This window comes from Embiotoca jacksoni, unplaced genomic scaffold, assembly GCF_022577435.1.
Source record: "Embiotoca jacksoni isolate LCO1_2020_lvr unplaced genomic scaffold, fEmbJac1.0.p SCAF_7, whole genome shotgun sequence".
NCBI classification, from domain to species: domain Eukaryota; kingdom Metazoa; phylum Chordata; class Actinopteri; family Embiotocidae; genus Embiotoca; species Embiotoca jacksoni.
Window position 1 is genome coordinate 16,944,371 of NW_027185425.1, and position 24,098 is coordinate 16,968,468.

The 24,098-nt window shown below is 40.1% G+C and overlaps 1 protein-coding gene across 1 annotated transcript; it reads left to right on the top strand.

Moving 5' to 3' along the window:
* The first annotated feature begins 8,707 nt into the window (after positions 1 to 8,707).
* LOC138214984 (CMP-N-acetylneuraminate-beta-galactosamide-alpha-2,3-sialyltransferase 1-like) lies at positions 8,708 to 18,247 on the top strand. The gene is made up of 7 exons (XM_069176854.1): positions 8,708 to 8,782; positions 11,349 to 11,617; positions 11,752 to 11,948; positions 12,049 to 12,228; positions 14,419 to 14,464; positions 14,543 to 14,662; positions 15,811 to 18,247. The coding sequence occupies exons 1-7, from the start codon at positions 8,737 to 8,739 to the stop codon at positions 15,976 to 15,978; spliced, it is 1,026 nt and encodes a 341-aa protein (XP_069032955.1). The 5' UTR covers positions 8,708 to 8,736; the 3' UTR covers positions 15,979 to 18,247.
* Positions 18,248 to 24,098: the final 5,851 nt, after the last annotated feature.

A 24,098-nucleotide genomic window follows, 5' to 3' on the forward strand; every position in this document is an offset into this window, starting at 1 on the left:
GACACCGCAATAATAACAAATTATAGGCCAATATCAAACCTCCCATTTTTAAGTAATTAAAAAAAAAAAAGCAACACATTCATTTAAAGGAGAACACAAATGTGGTTAAAGTTGTTATGAGGTGGGGTGTTTTTCCAGGACCCAAATGCAAGCTCACAGACTCAAGGTTTTCAAATTCCAAAAATACAGTCTTTATTGTCCAGCGAAAAAACAAACAAAAAACTACAAACCAAAATGTGGCACCGAGCGTGTCCACTTTACGTCCAGTCGGGAGGGCAACTCAACCGACAGCTCCAGGGGGACACGGGTAACAGGGCCGCCGGCAGACCAGCGGAAGGGACGGCGTCAACAATCCTCCAAGCCGGGAGGGCAACTCCACCGACTGATGATTTTGACGGGGATATCCGCAGGAGACACAGAGGCCGGAGGAACGGGAACGGGAACAGGTACAGGACTGACGGAGAGCTGACGGGGAGCAGACGGAAGACGGACGGAGAGCAGACAGAGGACGGATGGGTGGCTAAACAAAAATGCACCGACAACCAGAGTTGTGCAGGGGCAGGTTACATATAGTCTGGAGAGGTGATCAGGGAGATGCAGCACACCTGCAGGTGGTGATCAGGGGTGAGTGGCTGCATCTGCTGGGACTGGTGAGGGGCGTGGCCACGGGAGGTGAGTGGCGTGGCCACAGACAAAGACAGGGGACACAGGAGGAGAGGTGATCGGGGGCAAAACGGAGGACAAAACTGAACTCCTGACAAAAGTCAGATGTTCTTGTGTGTTAATGATGAGGCCATTAACTTACTCATCACACTGTCTGCCATTTCTTTCTGTCAGCTGAAACTGCTGATTTTAGTCGTGATAATGCGTTCTTGTTTTTTGTCAGATTTTATTCCCTTAATCACCAGCCATAAATAAGCAACCAAAAATACCAAGTATATATATATATATATATATATAAAATCCATCTTTTTAAAGCAATTTATACAAAATAAAATAGTTACCCCTCAGTAAATATTTACTCTGTAGTAAATATTGTATTTAAAAAACAATTCTAATGGCAAGGACACCACTGTGGAGTACTCAGGGACAGTTGTTTAATCAGGTCCTCCAGGATTCCAGAGTTTTTTTGTGATTATCGCAATCAAAATGTTTGATTTTGCAGCAGATGTTTTTCAAAACTTGCCATGTAATTTGTTTAGTTTAAAGTACGTTTGGTGGTGAGAGTGACAATTGCACTGTTGAATACAAAGCCACCAGTAGCTAAAGTTTAAATAAGTCGCTGAAAGCTGAGTTGGTCTGTCTGTTACTGTACCTCAGTTCAGCTCTGGTGAACATAACCTGCTGTGTGGCAGAGGTTCCCAGCCTCGGGCCTGGCAAGGAAACAGTATATGTTGTGGAGGTGATGCTTCGGACTGTATGGAGAGGTTACGAATAGTGATGTTGGTCTTGGGGTGTCGGTCAGAACACACAGGACACTCAGCTTCAGTTAACTGCTCTTTACTGGGTTGATTTGTCACACAACCGCACTGTATTTCCTCCATTAGATAAATTGAAGGTGCAGTCTAGAATAAGAACAAATACAAATCAGAAGAATTAAACTATTAACTTAATATCAAGGATACACATAATGGTATTACTTCTAGTACCAATAAATCTAACATCATCTGGTAGCTATTGAAAACAATACTTAAACAACAAACAAGCAGCAAAGTTACATTACCCCAACTGTAAACACACAAAGGAAATGACTTGTTGCCTCTTTAAATGGCAGTGCAAACATCCTACTTTAATACAAACGTAACCCAACAGTTCTAACTCAACTCGTATGTAACACTTAACGAGCATTAGTGGAAACGAGCCACATAGCAAATAACCGAGCTTTATCTCAGCCTCCGAACCTTCACCGTCAACTGAAGCCGTTAAAGGCTGCATAACGTCCCCTCGTCAGAACCAATCGAGTTTACTTATAGTTCGTCAGAGTCGTGCACCCCTCACACCACTTGTGAGCTAGAAAGTCCACTCTGTAATCTCTACTGACGACCAGTTTCTGGCTACTCCTAATTCCCATTGACCGCACAGCTCCATGTGCTCGATCAGCACTGCTCTACACTTTCACATTGGCCACCAGAGGGGGTCAGCTGAATAGTCTACAGCAGAGGTCTTCAACAGGGGGTCCTGGACCGGGTCCCTCCAAGCCATCTGCCTCCTCCAGTTTAATACAAAACACAATTTTATACAACATATATAGTAGGGGGTCCCTGCTCCATGCCTCTATCAGTTTGGGGGTCTTTGGCCTGAAAAACGTTGAAGACCCCTGGTCTACAGCCTTTGCAACAGTACAACTTAGCAGAAAAAAAAAAAAAAATACAATAATCACATAACTTGATAATCAATATCGGTAGTAATAACCTTTATTTTTGCAAAGTCTGCACATCATTTGTCTTCATTTTCTTGACATCCTCATCAGTATGCTAATTATGAATTACTGTCCAAAGGTTACCAGTCTGTCACGACCATCTCGCAGCCTTCATCAGTACAATATATCTGTGTGTGGCTACAACCCGAGCGCTGCATGAAGGTGTATTTATTTTTGTATTCAGTAAAATCCCAGTGAAAAGCCATCCAAATAAAGGTACTTTTGGTTTACTTTAGCTTCCACATAGCTTTTCAATAGCTTGGTCTTTCTGCATCAATGTTGAACTCGGTTTTTTTTATAGTTTCATGCCTGTGATGCACTTTGAATTCTTTGAACTGTGAGATTATTTAAATATGTAAATTTGAGTTACTGGTTGTTGGCACCGATCAGTATCAGCCTGTGACACAACATTTACATTTTTGGTCTTCCTCATTCTCTCATACCCAAGTTCCTTAATGTCAGCGAGAAAACTGACACTGTTTAGGTGTGGCATACAATAAACACGGGTTAGTTGTGTTTGCAGAGACATGCCGGAAAGAATATTTCATTCTTTACTGAAAGGTCAAACACGGTCTCGGGTTATGTTATTATTAATCATGAAGATAAAGAAAGTTATAATCGTTAGACAGGTTATTCCTCTGTACGTCCAAGGTTATGACAGGATTCTTGATGTAATGTAAACTTTTGTAATAGTGAACATGCTTTCGAACTAACTCGGAGCTGCTACTCTTACTGTATTATTATTATTATCATTTTAAACAGCTTTTGGCTCATATTTCTACAGGAAATAGTTTGTCTCCAGGCTGTTTGTAGCATTACCTTTCATTGGCATATGCTGTATTTATTAGTATAGCTTGTGCTCAATTTTAGCAATCATAAATATTAAAGTGCTATTCATTTTCTAATACTAACAGGGACTAATAAAATAAAAAACACCACCTTAAATCACAAGCTGTAGTCTTTTGTTTCTCCACAACCAGCTGGAACAGGATGTGCCTGAGGAGTGAGGTACATTCTGCACATACCAAGCTTGTTCCCAAACCAACTGGTAGTTCAGTTCCTTAGAAATTCCTCCGGATGCACTCTGTGAAAGTCAATGAGGCTGACTGGGAATGACACACTTCTGTTTTACTTCAGACTCATCCTTTCTGCTGCATCACAGCAGGAACACACAGCTGCACATTCATTAAACATAATAACTGACAATAATACAATCAACAGATATTTTTGATGATGAATAAACACAATTATTACATACCTGAAGACAAATAGAAAAGGTGACAAAAGGTGTAACGCTGGTTAGTTTTGCTGTTTAACTCGGTGGAGATTTGATTCTTCACCTCAATGGCATGACGCAATCTATCCAAACGGTTGATCTGCCACTATTAACGAAGGTCACGTAACACAGGAGTCATTATGTCACGAACTCATTCATGACTAACAACTTTATATAGTATATTTAGGAAAAGACACACTGTAGAACAACTAAATTTGCTGTGGAAACTGTCAAGACACATGGCAACACGTACCGAGATCAAAATGTTTGATTTCAATTAAATCATTTTGAGTGATTGTATTCATACAGGTTTTTGTTTTTTTTTACAAAATGCAGACAAACCAAACAAACAAACCAAACAAAAATCACAAAAAATGTAACATTCATTTGACATGCTAAACATGAGATTCACTCTGGATCAAACATATTTTTGACATTTTTTTTTGAAACAGAGACTTCAGAACTTTGCTTCTATTTGTCAGATACTTTATACATAGAACATTTACTGAATGATATGGTTGATTAAGAAGCATTGTTTTCAAACCTTTAACTTCTTACCCAAGTTCAGAAGTTTGGTCAAGCTTTAAACTACACACTAAAAGAGACGGTCACTTAACACAAAAATGAAGTGATTATAAAATTAACATGAGAATAACGATAACCATTAGCTTACTACTAAGTTTACTTTTACAGACTCAATGCAGTTTTAGGGATATAGCCATCTTTGTGTTATATTTAGTCGTTGACATGGGTTACTCATTACATTGTTTGTTTTTTCACAAGAGTAGAAACGGCACTGTGTATGCACAAACTTCTTGCACAGGGTGTGAGAAAGAAAAGGGCCGGCCAAAACGTCCTCACTCTGACATTTTCAAAATTGGTCCTCACCAGATAGTTGTACAAGTACATACACACACACACACACACACACACACACACACACGACTTTCATTACTTCCGAAGGAACTTCATTGAATATAAGCTATTGTAAGACATCTTCATGTCTCAGAACACGGGGAAAGAGGCTTTAACCCACACAAAGCTCACACCAAGTAAAACATTGTTGACCACTGTTAATGAATTATAAATAAAATCAATGTACAACTACGTTAGAAACTCCAACAATTCCTGAGCTTCACTAACTTCTACCGTCGCTTCATCAGAGACTATAATAAGACTGCTGTGCCTCTCGTTGCTAGTGACTGTTGTTGGTTTCCAGCCATTCTGGAATTGCCTCTGTACTTGCACATTATCCCATGGACTATTCTCTTGTTCTGTGTGGAAAATAAACCTGCGTTACATCAAGTCCTCTGCTGTGTATGTGCATTTGGATCCAGTCAACCACCCCCTAACACATTTTGTCAGTTTATTTTGTCTCATCATATCCTCCTCATTTGTCCTAGGCACCTGCAATGGCAGCTGATGTAGAAAGGACACTCACACTACCTACAACTCCTTAACTGATAATCCTCGGTATGTATACAAGTATACATACTTTCTCTAATTATGATTTTATGAGCGAACCGGGTGTTTTTTGGATATCGACAAAAGTGTTACGTGCTTCTTTGTGAGTTCGTCCAGATAAATACATGATAAACACTTTTCACAGTGTCAAATTAATAAATTTTTATGCTCACGTCGAAATGTGGTTTCATTTGTATAATTTCAGGGGAAACGACAGGCGGCTCGATTCACCACAGGATGATCAGCCATAAGGGGCACATCATATGTGAGGGAATCCAACCAACTTCCTGTCTGTCTTCCTAAACCTTTGGTCTTCAACATCGAGATGATGTTGCCTGCATACTGAACAGTAATTCCAAGGTTAGATGCTTACTGTAGATGCTTACATCTTTCAGCTGTTAGTGTATGATGTGACAATTTAAGGACCTTGTGTAGCCCACCTTTGATCTAGCATCCAAAAGATGTGACTGTTGAAGTTTGTTAAGAAAGCTCTCCTGACTGAGGGCAGAGCAAACTACCACTTTCTCTGAAACATATTTATGTATGATAGAAGATGCTAAAAGGTAATATGAAATACACCTATGCAGTAAAGAGCAGTGTTCCTGACACAAGAATAGACTTTCCTATATTTATATTATCTCAATGAGTAATTCTTTCCCTGCTAACACTCGTGTTTTTCAAGCAGTTCATTGGGATAAATCCTAAAAGAGGCACCAAGGCTGGAAGAGGCAAAGTCCTATCAAAGCCAATTGGGAAGGTTGTGCAGAAGAAGATGACATCAGTTCGCCCTTGTGTCTCAAGTCAGCTACAGAAATGAAGGGACTTTCAGTCTGACCTCATAAGTCGGTGAACCCAGTCATTCACACACACACACACACACACACACACACACACACACACACACACACACACACACAGTGTTTTTTTAGTTAAGTTTTTGGACAGACTGAAGACCTCTCAAAGTTTTGTACATATTATTTATATGCCTGGAAATTTAAGTTCATCTGACTGTCCTTAATTATAATGAAATATTGTGACGGCCCAGACTGTCAGCCTTCCTTCCTGTCTTGCTCTTTGTGCTTTCTGTTATAGGTAATGTCCCTGCTCACTTGCTGTGCTGAAGTGGTCTGCTTGGCACTGTCATTCTGCTTTGCTGGCATGGTTTCCTGACTGGTTGTGGAGCTCCGACTGCCCTTGATTGGTGACCAGCTGCACCTGAGAGAAAGAGCATAAAGCCAGGCTTCCTCATTGTTTGCACTCTCTCTCTCCATGGACAGCAGGCTCCTGGTAGCCTTTGATTTTGGTTGATTTGTGTTTTCCTCTGTTTTTTAAATTTTTTGTTTTTTTATACACTTTATTAATCCCCGAGGGGAAATTTCTTCACTACAGCAGGGGGGCTCTCAGGGGGGAGATGCTGCAGCAGGCTGCCACCAGCGCAGCGCCAGGTAACCTGACCTGAGGTGCATGTTTTTGGATGATTTATCAAGCTAAAAACACAGGTCGCGAAGCCATGGCATGTCATGTGTCACACCCCTAAAGCAACAAAAGGGCACGGCGCGCAGCATCTCGTGAAAGAAACAAATGCGCAGCAAAACCAATATGATGTATACAATTTCCATTGTCCTGGTAATATCTGCATTGTGGGTGTACGGTCAGGGATATTTGAGCTGTTAGTGAAAAAATTCCCCCCTGCAGGTCTAAACATCAAAGCACAACACATCGAAATGAAAACACAAGCGACATCTTTAATGTCAATGCCCGGGGAACATTTTTGACATCTCTTTGGCATCTTCTGTTTATCTGCCTTGACAGAGCTGATGTTTGGCTCTCTACACACTTGAGGCTACTGGAGGAGGAAAACTGCCTCAACTGATTTTAAAATCCTTATAAGGCCTCCTGAACTCATTATCGATGTTAATTTTTCTGCTCTCTTTGAAAGTATGATAACATACTTTACTTAAGTACTTTACTTATATATTTACTTGACCATTTTTTTTCTCATCCCTGCGGCACCTTATGTTTTATACTGTTTATATTATTTTTATTCCTTGCACTACTTTTCACTCCATGCACCCTCGGATTGGATGCCAAACTGGGTTTCCTTGTCTGAGTACTTGCCCCCATGACAGGTTGAATCCAATCTAATCAAATAACAAGACAGATCCCAATTCCTACAGATGTCTGAATTAGATTGGGATGTTTTCAAATGAATATTGAATCGGTTAGGCCCTACAGTAAGTTTTCCCCTTCAAAATAAAGTCGTAAACAGCTCCACGACTGTGATTAAGAGATATTTGGGAGTTTTTAAATGCAATAAATCTCTTTGTCCCAATCCCATGAGAGCTGAAATTTATATAATTATAATAATTAAATGATTATTATGCAGATTAAAGAGTCATGCTTTAATTATTGTGAAATTTCATTTTAGAGTTAGAATGTGAATTTTCTGTAAAATAGATTACATTTTAATGAACTGTAATTTCACATAACACAAACTGTCAAGTTGAAACTCAGATAAAGAGGATTAAAAGGTAGTTTAAATGATACACAGGAACAGAAAAGGTGGAATTAAAGATTCCCTAAGTCTCTGGTGGAGCCATTAATTCAGTGAATAGCTGAGGAGTGGAGAAAAAAAACAACTCAGGCCAAATCCCAATGTTGACCGTAAAGCCTAAACCCTCCCGACCTAACTGACGCACACCTGTAGTGTTTGAGTTCATGAGGGCTGAAATGGTATATAAGGCTAAATGAACCACTCCTTCGTGACATCACACAGGCGGGTCGTTTACATCTCCGAGGAACCCCCACGGTAGCGCAGACCTGCTACAGTCTGTGTCCTCTGGCTGCGGTCCTGATCAGCCTGCACAGCTGCGACAATGCAGCTGATTGCCACCTGCCAGTATATCAACCCTGGTCCTGCTGTCCTGGGTTGTCGGTCCATACTATCTGCTACGTCCACTCACCCGCGACTCTTTGGAGCTGCACGCCCGCTACGTCTTTGTGTGATTGGCTGCATCATCTGTTTGATGGTATTCGTGACAAGGACTGACCACATCTTTTCCATCAAGTTTGTTGATTACAAGCATTATTTCGTAAAGTTTAAAAGCTGGCAGTGAAGCCAGCAACTTGAACCAACGGAGAGAATGAGTGTTATAAACTTGTGGATACGTATTAAACATCTCACTGCATTTATGGTGTACACCTGCTGGAGTTATTAACAGCCTCTGCAATGATTGATTTTGAATTGTTTTGGAGGAGCGGAAGACTCCGCAAGCACTTTGCATGCTTTGTTTGTGTATTGAATTATTTAAAAAATTTCCCCTCGGGGATTAATAAAGTAAATACCTACCTACCTACCTACCTATTTACTTCACAGCTTTTAACATTATATAATGATACAAAAGGTTAAGAAACTCAAACATTGGTGCAGTAAATAAAAAGCTCTTTTTGACCAGATCAGACCACACCCTCAACACATAGGTAATCATCCACTCCTGAAAACCTCCTCCGACCTGTTCTACAAGCCTGTTCATCGGGAGACGGTCACAATTACGTCCTGCCTTTTCACCACTCGTGCATGTTTATTAAATCATTTGGCAGAAGCGGACTTACACTTGGATCAGGTAAGAAATACATTTAATTAACATTTATATATTTTAATTAAGGGAATTTCTTTATTTCGTTTTATTATAGTAACATACATTTTTGTATTTATTTGGTTTATATGAAAACTACAACTAATAAAGTTGTATTATTCATTTTATTGTCGTTATTATGTATTATTATAGGACAGGTGAAGTGTCTGTTTAAGCTTGCTTTTATTAGTTTGCGCAGTATAAAAGGGTGAACAGTATGCTCTAAACCAGGGGTGTCAAACTCAATTGCACAGGGGGCCAAAACTCAAAGCAAACTTCAGGTCGCGGGCCGAACAGGATAAACATTTATTGAACACACTGAAACTACATGTTTGAACATAAATATGAATAAAACAGACAGGAATATTATTTCAGAATAAATCAACTTAAACTTTAAATAAAATAAAGTATTTTGCTCTCCATAAAAATATATCCTGTCAAAATTATACAAGTTAGAAATATGAACATGCTGCAAAAAACCTGAAAAAAAATAAATAAAAATAGTGCTTTTAAGTAAAACAAATCAAAACATTTTTCTTTGCTGTTATGCCATTTTGTCAGAGCAGGATGTTTGGCATCTTTTTTTTGGCAATAGGATCGTTTAGGTTTGGTGTGAGTTCCTGTGTTGTGGAGATCCTCAGGATGGACTGCAGGTGTTCGTCGGTGAGACGACTCCTGTGTGCTGTTTTGTTCATCTTCATCACTGAGAACAGCTTCTCACACAGATATGTGCTACCAAACATGCACAAGGTTTGAGCAGCATGCAGACGGAGCTGGGGCATTGTTTCAGGAATGGAGCGAATATACTGTGCGGGCCCTGCGGTGTCGTACTTTGTTTTGGTGTCTCATTACACTGCAGCTCAATCAGCTCCATCTGAATCTGTACAGGAGCAGTTTCCACGTCGACGGCAAACGGGTTGTGAAGCAGCTCGAACTTCTTTTTTCGTGCTTCAAAGTCACCGTTGCGCCGTGCGAATTCAGTGCATAGTGCGCTCAGTTTGTCAGCAAAGTGCGTATTTGGGAACACTGTTGCACCGACTTGGTTCAACATTACTTGGCAACAGGGGAAGTGAGGCAAGTTGGACTGGTGCATTTGTGTCTCCCATAAGAGCAGCTTCACTTTAAATGCCTTCACTGCATCGTACATGTCAGTGATTATGCGGTCTCGTCCCTTTCGGTACTTTCATCAACAGCAAGAGAAAATGCAGTAAAGTCTTTGCTTCTCTCACTCAACTGTGTTTTTAAATCAGTGGCCATCTCACAAATCCGATCAGCAACCGTATTTCTACTCAGGCTTACATTTGCAAACATCTGCTTTTTTTTTTCTGGACACAAGACATCGCACACCTTCATCATGCATCCCTTCAGAAACTCTCCCTCGGTCAATGGACGGGCTGATTTGGCAGATCTCCTCTGCCACAATAAAACTTGCTTTCACAGCAGCTTCACTTTGGGATTTTGCTGTGGTGAAAAACGTCTGCTGAAATCTCAGAGTCTTCTTTAGCTCTTCTACTCTCTGTATCTTCTCCTCTGCATTCAGGTTTTGCAGCTCCTGATGTTTTGTCTCGTAGTGCCGTCGTAGATTAAATTCCTTAATTACAGCCACATTAGCTCCACAAATGAGACACACAGGTTTACCGGCAATGTCAGTAAACATGTATTCAGCCTCCCATCGGTTTTGAAAAGCTCTGTTTTCAGAATCAACTTTTCTCTTCTCCATTGTGAGGGGCATCGCAATAACTTTTCAACAGGGTTGTAGCCAGTTGTAGCGCAACAGAAGCTGACTTGATTGACGTGGGAAAGTTCCCGGGTATCCGAGCGTCCGTAAAGGCAACTGAAGCACTGCATTATGGGATCTGTAGTTTGTGTATTATCAGCGCTTCATATCGCCGGGCCATAATAATAGATCTATATAAAATTATCTGGCGGCCCTGATATAATTGCACGCTGGGCCGGATCTGGCCCGCGGGCCTTGAGCTTGACATACATGCTCTAAACAAAGAACCTCAGTGCACATACAGAATTTGCATGAAAGAATGTTTGCTTCCATTTTCTTTAATATCATCATCATGATTCGGTTGTTCTTGACCAAGATATTTTACCTTATTATAAACACTAAGATATAATTACACAATTTGAAGACAACACATCATGACAACACTCTTACTGTCATTGTATTTGATATCATGTTCCATAATAAACATCGAACATAATATTGAGAAGCTGCTGGAGACCAACACTATATGGACTAAGAACCACGATATCCAATCAAGCATCAAGTATTACAGGTTTTCCCTTGCTGGGACAGACACTATTTTCTTTAGTTGATTAAAGATGTAAATAAATAATATAATCTCAAAAAAAAAAGTAAAATCTAAATGTACAAGTTTGACTTGCTAAATAGAAATATTATGTTAAAGTTGGTTAAATGTATGCCATGTTTATATTACATCATTAACACATGATTAAAATGCATTTTGTGAATTATTTCTATTACAGTTCTTTCCTCATTTATAAACTCCCTTGTGTATTTCACCACACTCTTTGTCCACAGATAGGAAAATGTTTCCCATTCACAAGTGTCATCAATCCAAGATGATGTCAAAATGGAAGATGTTCCTTTTCTTGCTGTTTGTCACTGGCATCGCTGTGTTCATAAGAACATATCCCCGTTTATCTGACGGGTTCCAGCTTCAGGATGTGTGTGCTTGTGAGAAATGTTTAACAGAGGATAACCTACTACTGCATCATGGAAATACATCTGTACAGCCATTTTTGTCCATGCAATACAATCTCCCCGAAGATGTTTTCAACTGGTGGAAGGTAAGTTGTCACCAGGCAGAAAGAAAAGAGTCCCTCCTACAGATGCGGACCAGGAACTTTGTCCATGCAAATTGTCTTGTGTAACATTTAAAACACACCTGGGAGATGGTTTAACTTTTTGATATGTTTGCCAGCGCTTACAGGCGGAAGTTCGCAATTTCAACACCTATAAAACAGCAGTGGCCAGGATGTTTCAGATGTTCCCACCCAGTCCGGATCTCATAGAACAGAGCCCTGAGCTCTGCAGGAGCTGTGCTGTAGTGGGGAACTCTGGTAATCTCAGGAGATCACACTATGGGCATCTGATAGATACCCATGATGTCGTCATAAGGTACATTGTCAGCTAAAGGAAGTGTACTTTAATAAAGGTCACCTCTCTAAAACCAAAACCAAACAGTGTCATAAGAAATATATTCATATGTGCTTTTAAGAATGAACGGTGGTCGTGTCGAAGGCTTCGAAAAAGACGTCGGGACCAAAACGACTCATCGTGTCATGTATCCAGAGAGTGCCATAGACTTAGACGACACCAGTCATCTGGTGCTGTTTCCATTCAAGATACTGGACATCGAGTGGCTCACTGGGGCCTTCACAACAGGCTTTACAGGAAAGTGAGTACAATTTTACATTTGTGTGCATATGTGTTCAATGTAGTGTAATGAAGAGGATGTCATTACACAAATACTCAAATGAATACTTTTTTCAATCTCTAAAATAGATATGACCTATGAATCAACTGCAGCAATTAAAATGACTTCTTTTCAGTGTGACCCGAGGTGTCGGGGGAAGCCTGTGGTCATAGAGTTATGATGTGAAACTTCAATCCCACTTCAACAGACTACCCACTTTGAAAGGTTCTGTAGGCTTACGAGGGTGGATCAATAATTCCAAGACTGCTCCTGTCACACGTGAATAGTGCACAGCATTGTGACATGCACAGAGACGCTATAACCTTTGTGTGTAAGTACTCCAAGTTTCAGGGGTTGATCAAAATCAACACCAGCAAATCGAGGTCGGGTGGGCAAGCAACTTGTTCATTTTCATGGCGCTGTGAGCGGGTGCACTGTCATGTAGAGAAGTGCCACTCCAGCACAGTTCAGGTCCTTTGCACTGAATGTTTCCCTTCAGACACTTTAGAAAATCACAGTAGAGCTTAGCATTAAGAGTCTAACCCTGGATGAAAACCATGTTTTTTGGACAGTTCTGCCCCTCGGAAACACGAAAGTCACTCAAAACACATCGCCCGCTCATTGCTTCATTGCTGTAGGCTTCCTAAAATAGTTTCAAGGTATCCGTTGCTAATATACATTTACTCCCCAGTGCATGAAGCAGCGAGCCCTTAAATGTGAGCAAAGTAAAAAGTAATGACTGACTGCCATGCCAGGGACTGGACTTCATGACTTTTCCCTCCTTTTCAAGACATGTACAGTAGATCTACAGTCTGATGGAGACAGGATTCCCTGCTGATTTAAGTCCATCGGGAGTAGCAGAGGTTAGGATAAGCAGAGGAGGAGGTGGCTCAATCATGAATCAACTGAAGCGTCATTCCCTACATTAAATGTTGACAATACACTTGTCCGACTGTATCACACCAAAGCTTATAATGCACTTTTCAGTCCACTAAAGGATAGCGTGTCAGGGTTGTTTTGCCTCACCTAAACTTGGAAAGAAAGGAGTAGGAAAAAAAACGACTTGGCGAGGTTTAGAAAGAGATCATGGTTTGGATTAAATTAAGTAATTTTACTTTACTTTACGTATATCACGCAATATGTTACGTTATAGAAATGACTTATGATACTTTAAAGAAACTTACTTTATCTTCTCACGGACTTGAACCATGCTCCACTGGATATAAGTCCTTGGTTTGATGCTTCCACCACCCCTAACCAGCCCCACTGCCTCAACTGTATCACTCTTTGGACGATGCCCAAAAAGGTTGGGACACTGTGTAAAATGTAAATCAAAACAGATTGTGGTGAATTACAAATCATTTACACGCTTAATTAATTGAAAATAGAACAAAGACAACATGTTAAATGTTGAAATAAAGAAATGTCATTGTTTTTTGAAAAATAGATGCTCATTTTGAATTTGATGCCAGCAACATGCCTCAAAAAAGTTGGGACGGGGGCATGTTTACCACTGTTTTGAATCAACTCTTCTTTTAACAACACTGTAAGACCAGTTGCTGGAGTTTTGAAAGTGAAATGTCATCCTATAATTCAGCTTTTTTGATACCCAATCATGTTACTGATCTTTTGCCAATTAAAATAATTTGTTGTGAGATGTTCCACTGGGTGTTTTTAATTTGACATTTTTTCCTTTACACAACTTTACCAGTCTTTTGTTGGCCCTGTCCCACCTTTTTTGAAATATGTTGCTGCCATCAAATTCAAAATGAGCATATATTTTTCAATAAAACAATAACATTTCTCATTATTAACATATGTTGTCTTTGTTCCACTTTGAATTAAATATGGTCCTAAATGATTCGCAAATCATTGCGTTATGTTTTATTAACATGTTAGACAGCATCCCAACTTAATTAGAAACAGGGTTATACTTCGTCACGTGACCTTCCTCTTCGACCCTACTCAGACATACATGTACTTTTACGACTAAACAGGACAAAACGTGACACAGACACAGTGTCCTCTGATATGTCTGTGCTACACAGTCTAGCATAGACTATGTGAAATAATACCATTTTAGTTGGCATTCTGAGAGAAAACTAAAACAACGTCATATTTTCAAGTAATTCATTTGATTTTGGATTTGTCATTTCATGCCGTTTCCAACAGATCATACATGCCGGTAAAAACAAAGATAAAAGCTAACAAGTATTTGGTAAGCATTATTTTTTAAATGTATTCAGCGACAAACTTCATAAAAATAAGGTTAAAGGCTAATTCTGATTACTAACAGGTGATGGTGGTGAATCCAGCTTTCATGAAGTATGTTCATGACCAGTGGCTGGACAATAAGGGAAAGTATCCATCCACTGGCTTCATGACATTTGTTCTCGCACTGCACATTTGTGATGAGGTAAGTTCATTTTTAAAGGTGAGTTTCTATTTAAAGTTTGCTCCAAAGTAAAAAGCAAAATGTTTGTGATAGACCTCCAAAATGATCTACGGTACTCAGATTTTTCTTTTTGTTTAAACAAATATAAATCTGTCCTGTTTTTATTTGTTGCCTTCCATAACAAGTATGACCAAAAGTATCTCTTTGAACTATCACCTTTGTAAGATTACATTATATTGGATAATTTCAAGTCTAGTTTTATTCACACACCATTTTCTATTATAAGAGTTGCAATTATTCCTCCTGCACATACTGGCCATGAAACAACCCCTTCTTAATGCGACCACACTGAAAGAAAGAGGACAAAATAATCAGTCCTTCTACAACGGAAAAATGCAAAGATCAACCCTAACCTCCTCCATAAGAGGTTTTGTGGAGCTATGAATACATACATGCTACTCCAGGAAGTAGTCCGACTTGAACCGACTTAGCAACAATGTAGCAACAGAGACGAGGTGTAGTCTGTTTTATTACTTTATAGAGATCGTTTATGAATAACTACAGCACATAGAAACACTAAACTGCTTAGCTCGCTCAATCTTGTTGTAATATAGACATCTGCTGAAATAATAAATCGATGTACTCATGTATTTTTAAGATTTTAGCACCGTGTCGTGTTAAAACATAACCGGTCAAGCCAGCCGCTGCCAAGATTTTAAGTGCGTGACTGTCTGTGGTGTTATGGTAACGGTGCTCAGCGACAAATAAGGACCAAAAGAGACCCAATTTCACCAAATAGGTCACATTTAATTAGACCTATAACAAATAAAAACAACATTATATTGCATATTGTATGAAATTCAATTCCAATCATATATTCCCATTGAGGAGTCAGAGTGATATTTCTGGTGATGAGCAGGGTGTGATGTCATGCTGATTTGAGCACTTTCCAAATGTTCAGTTGATCAGTTTACATGACTAGTTTCCATTCAATTTTTAGGACTTCTCAGGATATTGCCCAGTTTAAAACATTTGTTAGAAAATAAAATCAAAATGTTATAAAATGTAATAAGTTCCATTACTTTAATGAAATAGTTAAAATGGTTATATTACTTTTCAACAGGGTAACTATATATCTAACCTATTACATCATTTTTCTCTTCCTATAGGTCAATGTGTTCGGTTATGGAGCAGACACCGATGGAAACTGGAGCCACTACTGGGAAAAACTCAAAGACAAAATGTTGAAAACTGGAGTACATTCAGGACACCATGAGTACGACATCATCAAGCAGTTAGCCGAGAAGGGAAAAATTCAGTTTTTTACAGGCGTTTAACATTTCTTTCATCATGTAAAGTTTTCAGCAAAACCAGACTATAGCTGAAGCCTGAAGATGTGAATGTGATCTAATTTATTCAGTTTCTGCTCACCCATAATCTATAGACAGTACAGAACTGAAACCACATGTATACAGATACAGCTGATCCTACTGAGACGATTTAAGATGATTTAATGAGATTAACTGAGAACTGTAACTGAATCCCATCCAAGGGAAGGTATACTGGGTTTTATTTACCCATTTTTTTCTTGAAAAAAAAAAAAAAAAGAAAAGATGAGTGATTATGTATTTTCAGATCGGTGAATAGTTGGCTTAATAAGATCTGTAATGTATCAATACTTTTCTTTCATTGTTGTAAGAAATCTATGAAAATGAAATATTCTTTCAGGGTTTGGACAAGATCATCTAATTTGTAGGTTTTTCATTTGAAAATCACCTGCTGCTGACTGGAAGACAAATAGTTAATGATATTGAAGGCAAATGTGGACACACAGATACATACTATATAAGTCATCAGCTGTGGAGTGTCAATACACACAATAATATTGCATCGACTGAAGTAGTCTGCCTTAGACAAAAAATAGCATCTCCTTCTTATTTTCTGAGTGTATTTTTTTAAAAGAGGTTTAAGTTTATGAGGAAGAAAACGTGATGATGAAGTGTATAACTGTATTGGTTTTGCATTTAACTCGTGATATGGTCTCTGGGGTGTTTTTCTTTTCATTCAAACAAAAACAGCATATCTATAAAACCGAAGCCCAAATACACATTATATCTCTCTGAACATACATACAGGTATTTTGCTCTGAAGAGCTCAAAGGATCAGCCAAGTCACCGACACTGTGACATCTTACATCAGTTTTTGTGAGGATATGTGTGTGCCGACCAAAACATTCTGCACATACAACAACAACAACAACAACAAACACTGGTTTACAGTAACACTCAGGCAGCACCGCCAGGCCAAGGAGGAGACCTATAGGAGTGGGGACAGAGTCTTGTCCAACAAGTCCAGGAACACACTGACAAAAGAGATCAAGGCAGAAAAGAAAAGCTACGCTGAAAGGCTTGAAAACAGCTTTTCAGTCAATGACCCAGCGTCAGTGTGGAAAACCCTGAAAAACCTGACGAACTACAAGACCCCATCTCCCCACACTGTAGAAAATCCCCGACTGGCTGACGACCTAAACCTGTTTTACTGTAGGATAAGACACTTTCACACCCCTCACCTACTTTTGTGGCAGTGGATTACAAACTTCCTGACTGACAGGACGCAGCAGGTGAGGCTGGGAAACATCACATCCAGCACCCGGACAATCAGCAATAGCGCCCCCTAGGGGTGTGTGCTCTCCCCACTGCTCTTCTCCCTCTGCAGTCTCCACCAATGACTGCACCGCAGGAGACTCATCTGTCAAACTCCTGAAATTTGCAGACGACACAACGGTCATCAGCCTCCTCAGGGACGGTGATGAGTCTGCATACAGACGGGAGGTTGAACAGCTGGTTCTCTGGTGCAGTCAGAACAACCTGGAGCTGAACCCGATCAAGACTGTGGAGATGATTGCACGGACACCCTGTTTCAGCTCCTCCCCTCTGGGAGGCGCTACAGAGCACTGTGTGCCAAAACAACCAGAAACAAGACCAGTTTCTACCCGCAGGCCGTCACTCTGCTCAACACTTAATATGTTCAATATAACTGAACTGGATTTGGCCCTGTGATGGACTGGCGACCTGTCCAGGGTGAACCCTGCCTTCGCCCAAAGTGAGCTGCGATAGGCTCCAGCCCCCCGTGACCCTGTTCAGGACAAAGCGGGTATAGATAATGGACGGATGGATAACTGGACTTTTTGCACTCCACCCATCTGCACCATTGTTTTAGGTGTATATATGTATATATTTGTTTCTTTCTTTCTTAGCTGTATATATGTCTATTTATGTTTATATGTCTATTTATGTCGGACTGTTTTTGTTTTTTTGCACACTGAGAGCTCAAGTTACAAATGTCAAATGTCTTGTGTGTGTCAACGTACCTGGCCAATAAAGCTGATTCTGATTAAACAGCCTGAATAAGCAGCTGCTGGAGACAAAAGGGACAACGTGAACAAATGTTTCTCAAACAAAGCTATTCTTTGTTTTCAGTTATCTTTATCAGTTTCCTCATGCTTATCAGGGGATACATGTTTAAAATTAGGCCAGGCACCCTGTCATCACACATAGTGATACATAGAGGGTGCTCTTTTACTTCTTACTGTTATATTTGGATGTGTGCAGTGGAGTCATACTTAATAAATGCACCTCAGGCAGCTTCTTCCATACTCCATGACTGAATATAGCTTCTTGAATATAAAGCCAAACTCTGAGTGACACTGAGCACTTTTAAGCTCTTTGCATTAATTGGGTTAAGGCCATTATTGCAAAAACAAATGGGACATGTTAACAGACACAAGTCACATGGAAAATGTTGTGCATGAATACATGTGTACATACATTTGGACATAAACAGGGGTTTATAAGGGAATTAGTTGAGAGCCAGTCTGTCTGCATTAGTGTCTGATCAGTCCAGATTAACGCACACATCACCAATCACTAGTACCATAAACTAACAAACTAAACTATCCATCCATTATCTACACCCGCTTTATCCTGAACAGGGTCATTGGGGGCTGAAGCCTATCCCAGCTGACTCTGGGTGAAGGCAGGGTCCACCCTGGACAGAAACAGACATGCACACTCGCATTCACACCTTCGGGCAATTTAGAATCATCACATTATCTAACATGCATGTTTTTGGATGGTGGTAGGGAGCTGGAATATCCGGAGAGAACACATGCAGGCATGAGGAAAACAGGCAAACTCCACATGGAAAGGCCCCAGCCTTGGTTCAAACCTAGGACCTTCTTGTTGTGAGGTGACAGTGCTAACCACTTCACCACCAAGCAACCCCCACAAACTGAAACTAAACTAAAACTAACTAAATTAGTGATGGGAGGGGAGAGAGAAAAAAAGTCAGAGAAATTTCAAACATGTAGGAGTAACAGGCAGCCATCCACGATAGTAACACACCTCTGTATCGATGTAATGTTAAATTCAGTCACCATATATAAATATGTATATCCTCTGTACCATTTAGAATGAACAAGGCTCGTACCAAAGGTTTTGAAAGAGATGTTGGAACCAAAACAACACACCATGTGATGTATCCACACAGCTCTACTGAATTGGACAACTCCACTCATCTTGTGCTGTTTCCATTCAAAATATCTGATTTAGAGTGGCTCATCAACTCCTTCAGTAACAGGTATGTGCATAACACAAAAATCCTATTTCCATTTTTTATCTGGGGAAAAAATGTAAAGTAATTAAAAAGGGTGATCAATAGTCAACAATAAATCAATAATGCCAATTTAAAAATAACGTATTTTGAAGAAATCATATTGCCTACAGGATTAACAGTCAACATATTGGACTTCAGACTGCAACTGATTGGTCTCCAAATGTGACCACTTACATTTAAGGTGCAAGGGATTTTTTTGTTTTTTCAAATGCTGTATTAGTGAAACTGCAAAATAAATCTGCTGTGGTCTTGTGCCACTTTAGAAATGGTAATCAGAGATATAGCAGCATGCAAGCTGACATATAAGGACATATCGCCACAGTCCAGTCATAGCAACAATTAGCCTGGTAAGAGTGTAATACACCACTCAGTCCACTAGAGGTGTTGGCATGAAAAGTACATGCACGTATATGAACAGGGTCGAAGACAGAGGTCATGTGATGAAAGTAATGTCATGGAGATCAATTCATGGAATTCAAAAGTAGCTTAAGTGACGGGGGATAGGTTGGTTGTCGCTGGATAAGTCAAAGGACATGAATCCAGGTTACATGTGAAGGCTACTGGTAACAAGCTAAAGATGTTGCAGACAAGGCAGGAGCGCCAGGAAGTGCAGCTAAAAATACAGGAGTGGTTAGTGGAGTGTCCTTGGCTGAGACACAATCATGTATGTAATGACATTCACTGTGCCAGTTTCGCAGGTGTTTCTATTGCTGCCAACACAAAGTTTGAAACAGCCTCAACAAACTCCAAGCTTAGATCTTCAACAACAACGGCATCCCCCACAAATTTGCTCAAAAAACATCTCAATTTACATGTTTTCCCAAAGGACATTTTTCTGCCACAATAAACATATGCGAGTTTTGAGTTTTCATCACGTAAAAGAAGCTATTTGAACATGTCGATAGCCAGGCTTCAACCATTTTCTGACATATTATACGCGGAACGTAGGACAGTACTTTAATAATGGAATAATATTTAACTACCTTGTCTACATTTTTGGAGTTCAGTACTAACACAAATTATAAAGCTTAACTTTTCTGAATATAAATACAGTACATGTAACAATTACATTTCTTTCTTCACAACTAGGGCAACAAGATGGAGGATAAAGGAACCATGATAGATGATATTCTATTTGTTGTTAAAAATTTCTAACAAATTTGCAATTCAATTAAATCTTTTACCTTGGAAGTGCATGCCCAATTCCATACAAATTATTATATTGCAAAAAACATGATGGTGGGGGTCTTGCCTTGTGGGGGACGTGTTGCTCAGGTCAGTAACTTATTCCTGTTTTATGACTCGGAAGAAATAAGAAAGAAAGGAGGTGAAACTCGTGGTCGTGCCATCAGCCGTTACAGCCTGTGGCCTTGTTATTATGCACAGCAGCATGCTGACCCCAACAGGATCTCTGACCTTAGCAGTATCGCTGACCTCCACAGAAACAGCCTGTTGCATAGCCTGAGGATTAATAGTTGATTAATACGAGATTGTATATAAGGAATATAATATGGCATACATATATAGTATTATTGTAAACATAGCCGAGCACAGAATCGCACAGTGGACAGGAGGATCCGGGCATCAAACTGCCAACAGTTCAATTAGAGGGCAAACTGCTGAGCCACAGCACCCCCCTTTACCTTTAAATGTGTAGAAAGGGGAGGGTTATAGACATTTGTTTTGAGACAGGTGGTAGCAAATTAGAAAGCTAGAGACTGCAAAAATCAGCATTTCCTCCATCTTATTAAACGCTCCTTATAATGGAGCAGATAACTGTGAAGCTGGCCATCGCTCATACTGCATCAGAGGATTATTTGTATACCGCATATACATTTTTACCTATGACCAGTCACTCAGCTCAGGTTTACATCACTAAAATACTGATCATAACTAATTTTGATGGACCAGCTTCCTAGTAACTACCAGTGCTGTACAAGACAGTCTGTAAGAAATTCTAATGATATTGTGAGCAGCTTTGTGAGTTGAGAGGGTACAAAGACAGTCACAGAGTAATTATTGCCACAAATGGACTTCTCTGGGATTTGAAAGTAATTAGCCAGGACTTCCCTGAATCAGACCCGAGCTGTCTAATTTCATCATCCCCAGTGAGAAAAACTGGTGAGGCAGCTGAATCCTAAAAGCAATCTCCCACCCCCACTCCCATCACGAGCCAGAGGTTTTCATTAGCATCTCGTTACTGATCAGCAGCACTGCAATTACTTCTTAATTGGATCTCATTTGAACTTATTTATGGAATAATAATCACGATCACATGCCACTGAGCCAAAAGACAGGTAAAAATGGGAACATGTTTAAATGCCAATGATTGACTGAGCCTGAAATAAACCTTTGAAACAGTAGGTTTGCTGTCAGCTTTTGAATAAATGTCAAAAATGATACGAAAGTAGATCATATAAAGAAAAACAAGATAGAGAGAGTTCACATCCATGTTAGAGGCTCTGTGACACTGTACTTGTCGGGCTCATGATGACAATGCTACTACGTTGATATTTAGTAAGTTTAAAGCACCGTATCTGTTGCATATCAAGTTCTTTACAGACACTGTGATGAGTGATACAGTGCCAGTGGCCTTGACACAACCAAGTCAACCAGTTCTTCCCAACCACACCCAACAGAGATGATTATTAGCTGCATCTTCTCAGCTCTGATTGTGTTTAACGTTAGATTCTGGTTAACATATTTACTGCATTCCGATTGTGGGCAGGCCGCTTACAGAAGAATTTCCCAACCTTTCAAACACAATACATAACTCTAAAAAATAATAAGGCAGTCATACTGACGCTTCTGGTATGGCAGAAAGAAATGACAATGCCTTCACTGGGCTTTTTTCTAAATGCGTCCTATAGATCAGGTAGACAGAGCTAGAGCCAGAACTAATTGAGCACGGCTGCTTGTCCTGCTGGACTTAAGCGAGTCTCCTTCCTTGACTGATGGATGTGTCTCAGAGGAAGACTGGAGCGTCTGCTGCTATCATTCTGCCCAATAATACCTGTTGGATCAATGACCAGAAGAATCTCTGTCTCGAGTGCCTGATGTGATGGTTGACCTGCTGAGACAGCAGTCAGGCCTTTATAACAACTAGATTTACCACCTCATAGTTGTATGCCATCGCCAACCAATCGAGCAGCATTTCAAATCCATATCTGTCCAGACCTGTATAATATGTTGTTGATATCTACATGTAGACTTTGACTATACAATGGAAGTTGCTGCAAAGAAGCAACAAATGAGAAAACAGATGCTTCACACACATCTTCAACCCGACAGCACAGAATATCTATGCAATCACTCCACTTTCAAGGTTGACCACCAAGAATAATGTCATCGTTTCAGTATCTGACCAGATGTTAAATATGGTCACAATCTTCCATTCTTAATGTTGTCATATAGCGTATGAATTCTTGAGTTAAGCCCATAGGTGTATGGTGAAGTTACAGCGACCTTAGACCACTAAAATCTAATCAGTTCGTCCTTCAGTTCAAATGGATGTTTGTCCCAAGTTTTAACAAACTCCCACAGAGCGTTCTTGAGATATTACATTCAAGAGAAATGGATGTACGCATGTATATAATAGCTTGAAGTCTACTCACTAATAAAAATGACGTATGTACATGTTAAACACACTTTTCTGATACCGTAATTTCCGGACTATAAGCCGCTACTTTTTTCCCACACTTTGAACCTCGCGGCTTAAACAATGACGCGGCTAATTTATGGATTTTTCCCGCTTTCACAAGCTTCATGCCGCCAAAAAACTGAGCAAAAAACCACATTCTGTGACGGTGCTCAGTTTTTTGGCGGCATGAAGCTTTCATTAGACCAATGAAATTGCCGAACGGGTTAAGGTGAAATAATGTAACTTTTTAGTTTACTGTTTAGATTGAATTGAGCGCACTCAAACTTCCCATCATTCTGATTACGGTCGTCATTTTGTCACCCTCATCATGGCAAAGACACAAAGACATGCATACGATGCAGCTTTCAAGTTGAAGGCGTTCAATCTGGCTGTTGAAAAGGAAATAGAGCTGTTGCACGGGAGCTTGGTATTAATGAGTCGATGAGAAGACGTTGGAAACAGCAGCGTGAGGAATTGACTCAGTTCAAAAAGACAACTGAAGCTTTCAGAGGGAAGAAAAGCAGATGGCCCGAACTAGAAAATGAGCTCGAAGACCGGGTCAACACACAGAGAGCAGACGGCCAAGGTGTTTCAACTGTGCAGATCCGACTGAAAGCCAAAACAATCGCCACCGCAGTGAAGTTTGAGGATTTTAGAGGTGGACCATCGTGGTGTCTCACATTTATGAGACGTAAAGGCCTGTCCATCAGGGTACGGACGAGTCTGTGTCAGCAGCTCCCTCCCGACTACGAGGAAAAAGTTTCAAACTTCCGCAAATTCACTGATGCAAAGATAGCGGAGCATACCATTGGCCCGCACGACATCATGAACATGGATGAGGTTCCTCTGACCTTTGACCTGCCTCTCACTCGGACTGTCAACAGGAAAGGCGAATCATCCGTCACGCTGACATTTTTATTTTTGTTACAAGCCGTGTTTTGTTAAAGCCTGTGTAAAGTTCATTTGTTTCCATGTACCGGTAGGCACCTGCGGCTTATTTATGTTCAAAATAATATTTTTTTTCAAATTCAGTGGGTGCGGCTTATATTCAGGTGCGCTCAATATGCCGGAAATTACGGTACTTCCTTTCTCATGCCAGCTAAGCCAACAAAGAAACATTGAAAATAGCTCAAATGCCCACTA

Excerpts from the sequence above, each read along its gene's own strand:
- LOC138214984 (XM_069176854.1), top strand. The coding sequence starts at position 8,737 with ATGTTTATTAAATCATTTGGCAGAAGCGGACTTACACTTGGATCAG. Across the intron at positions 11,618-11,751 it reads ATGTTTTCAACTGGTGGAAG|CGCTTACAGGCGGAAGTTCG; the intron begins GTAAGTTGTCAC and ends TATGTTTGCCAG. Across the intron at positions 11,949-12,048 it reads ACCCATGATGTCGTCATAAG|AATGAACGGTGGTCGTGTCG; the intron begins GTACATTGTCAG and ends TGTGCTTTTAAG.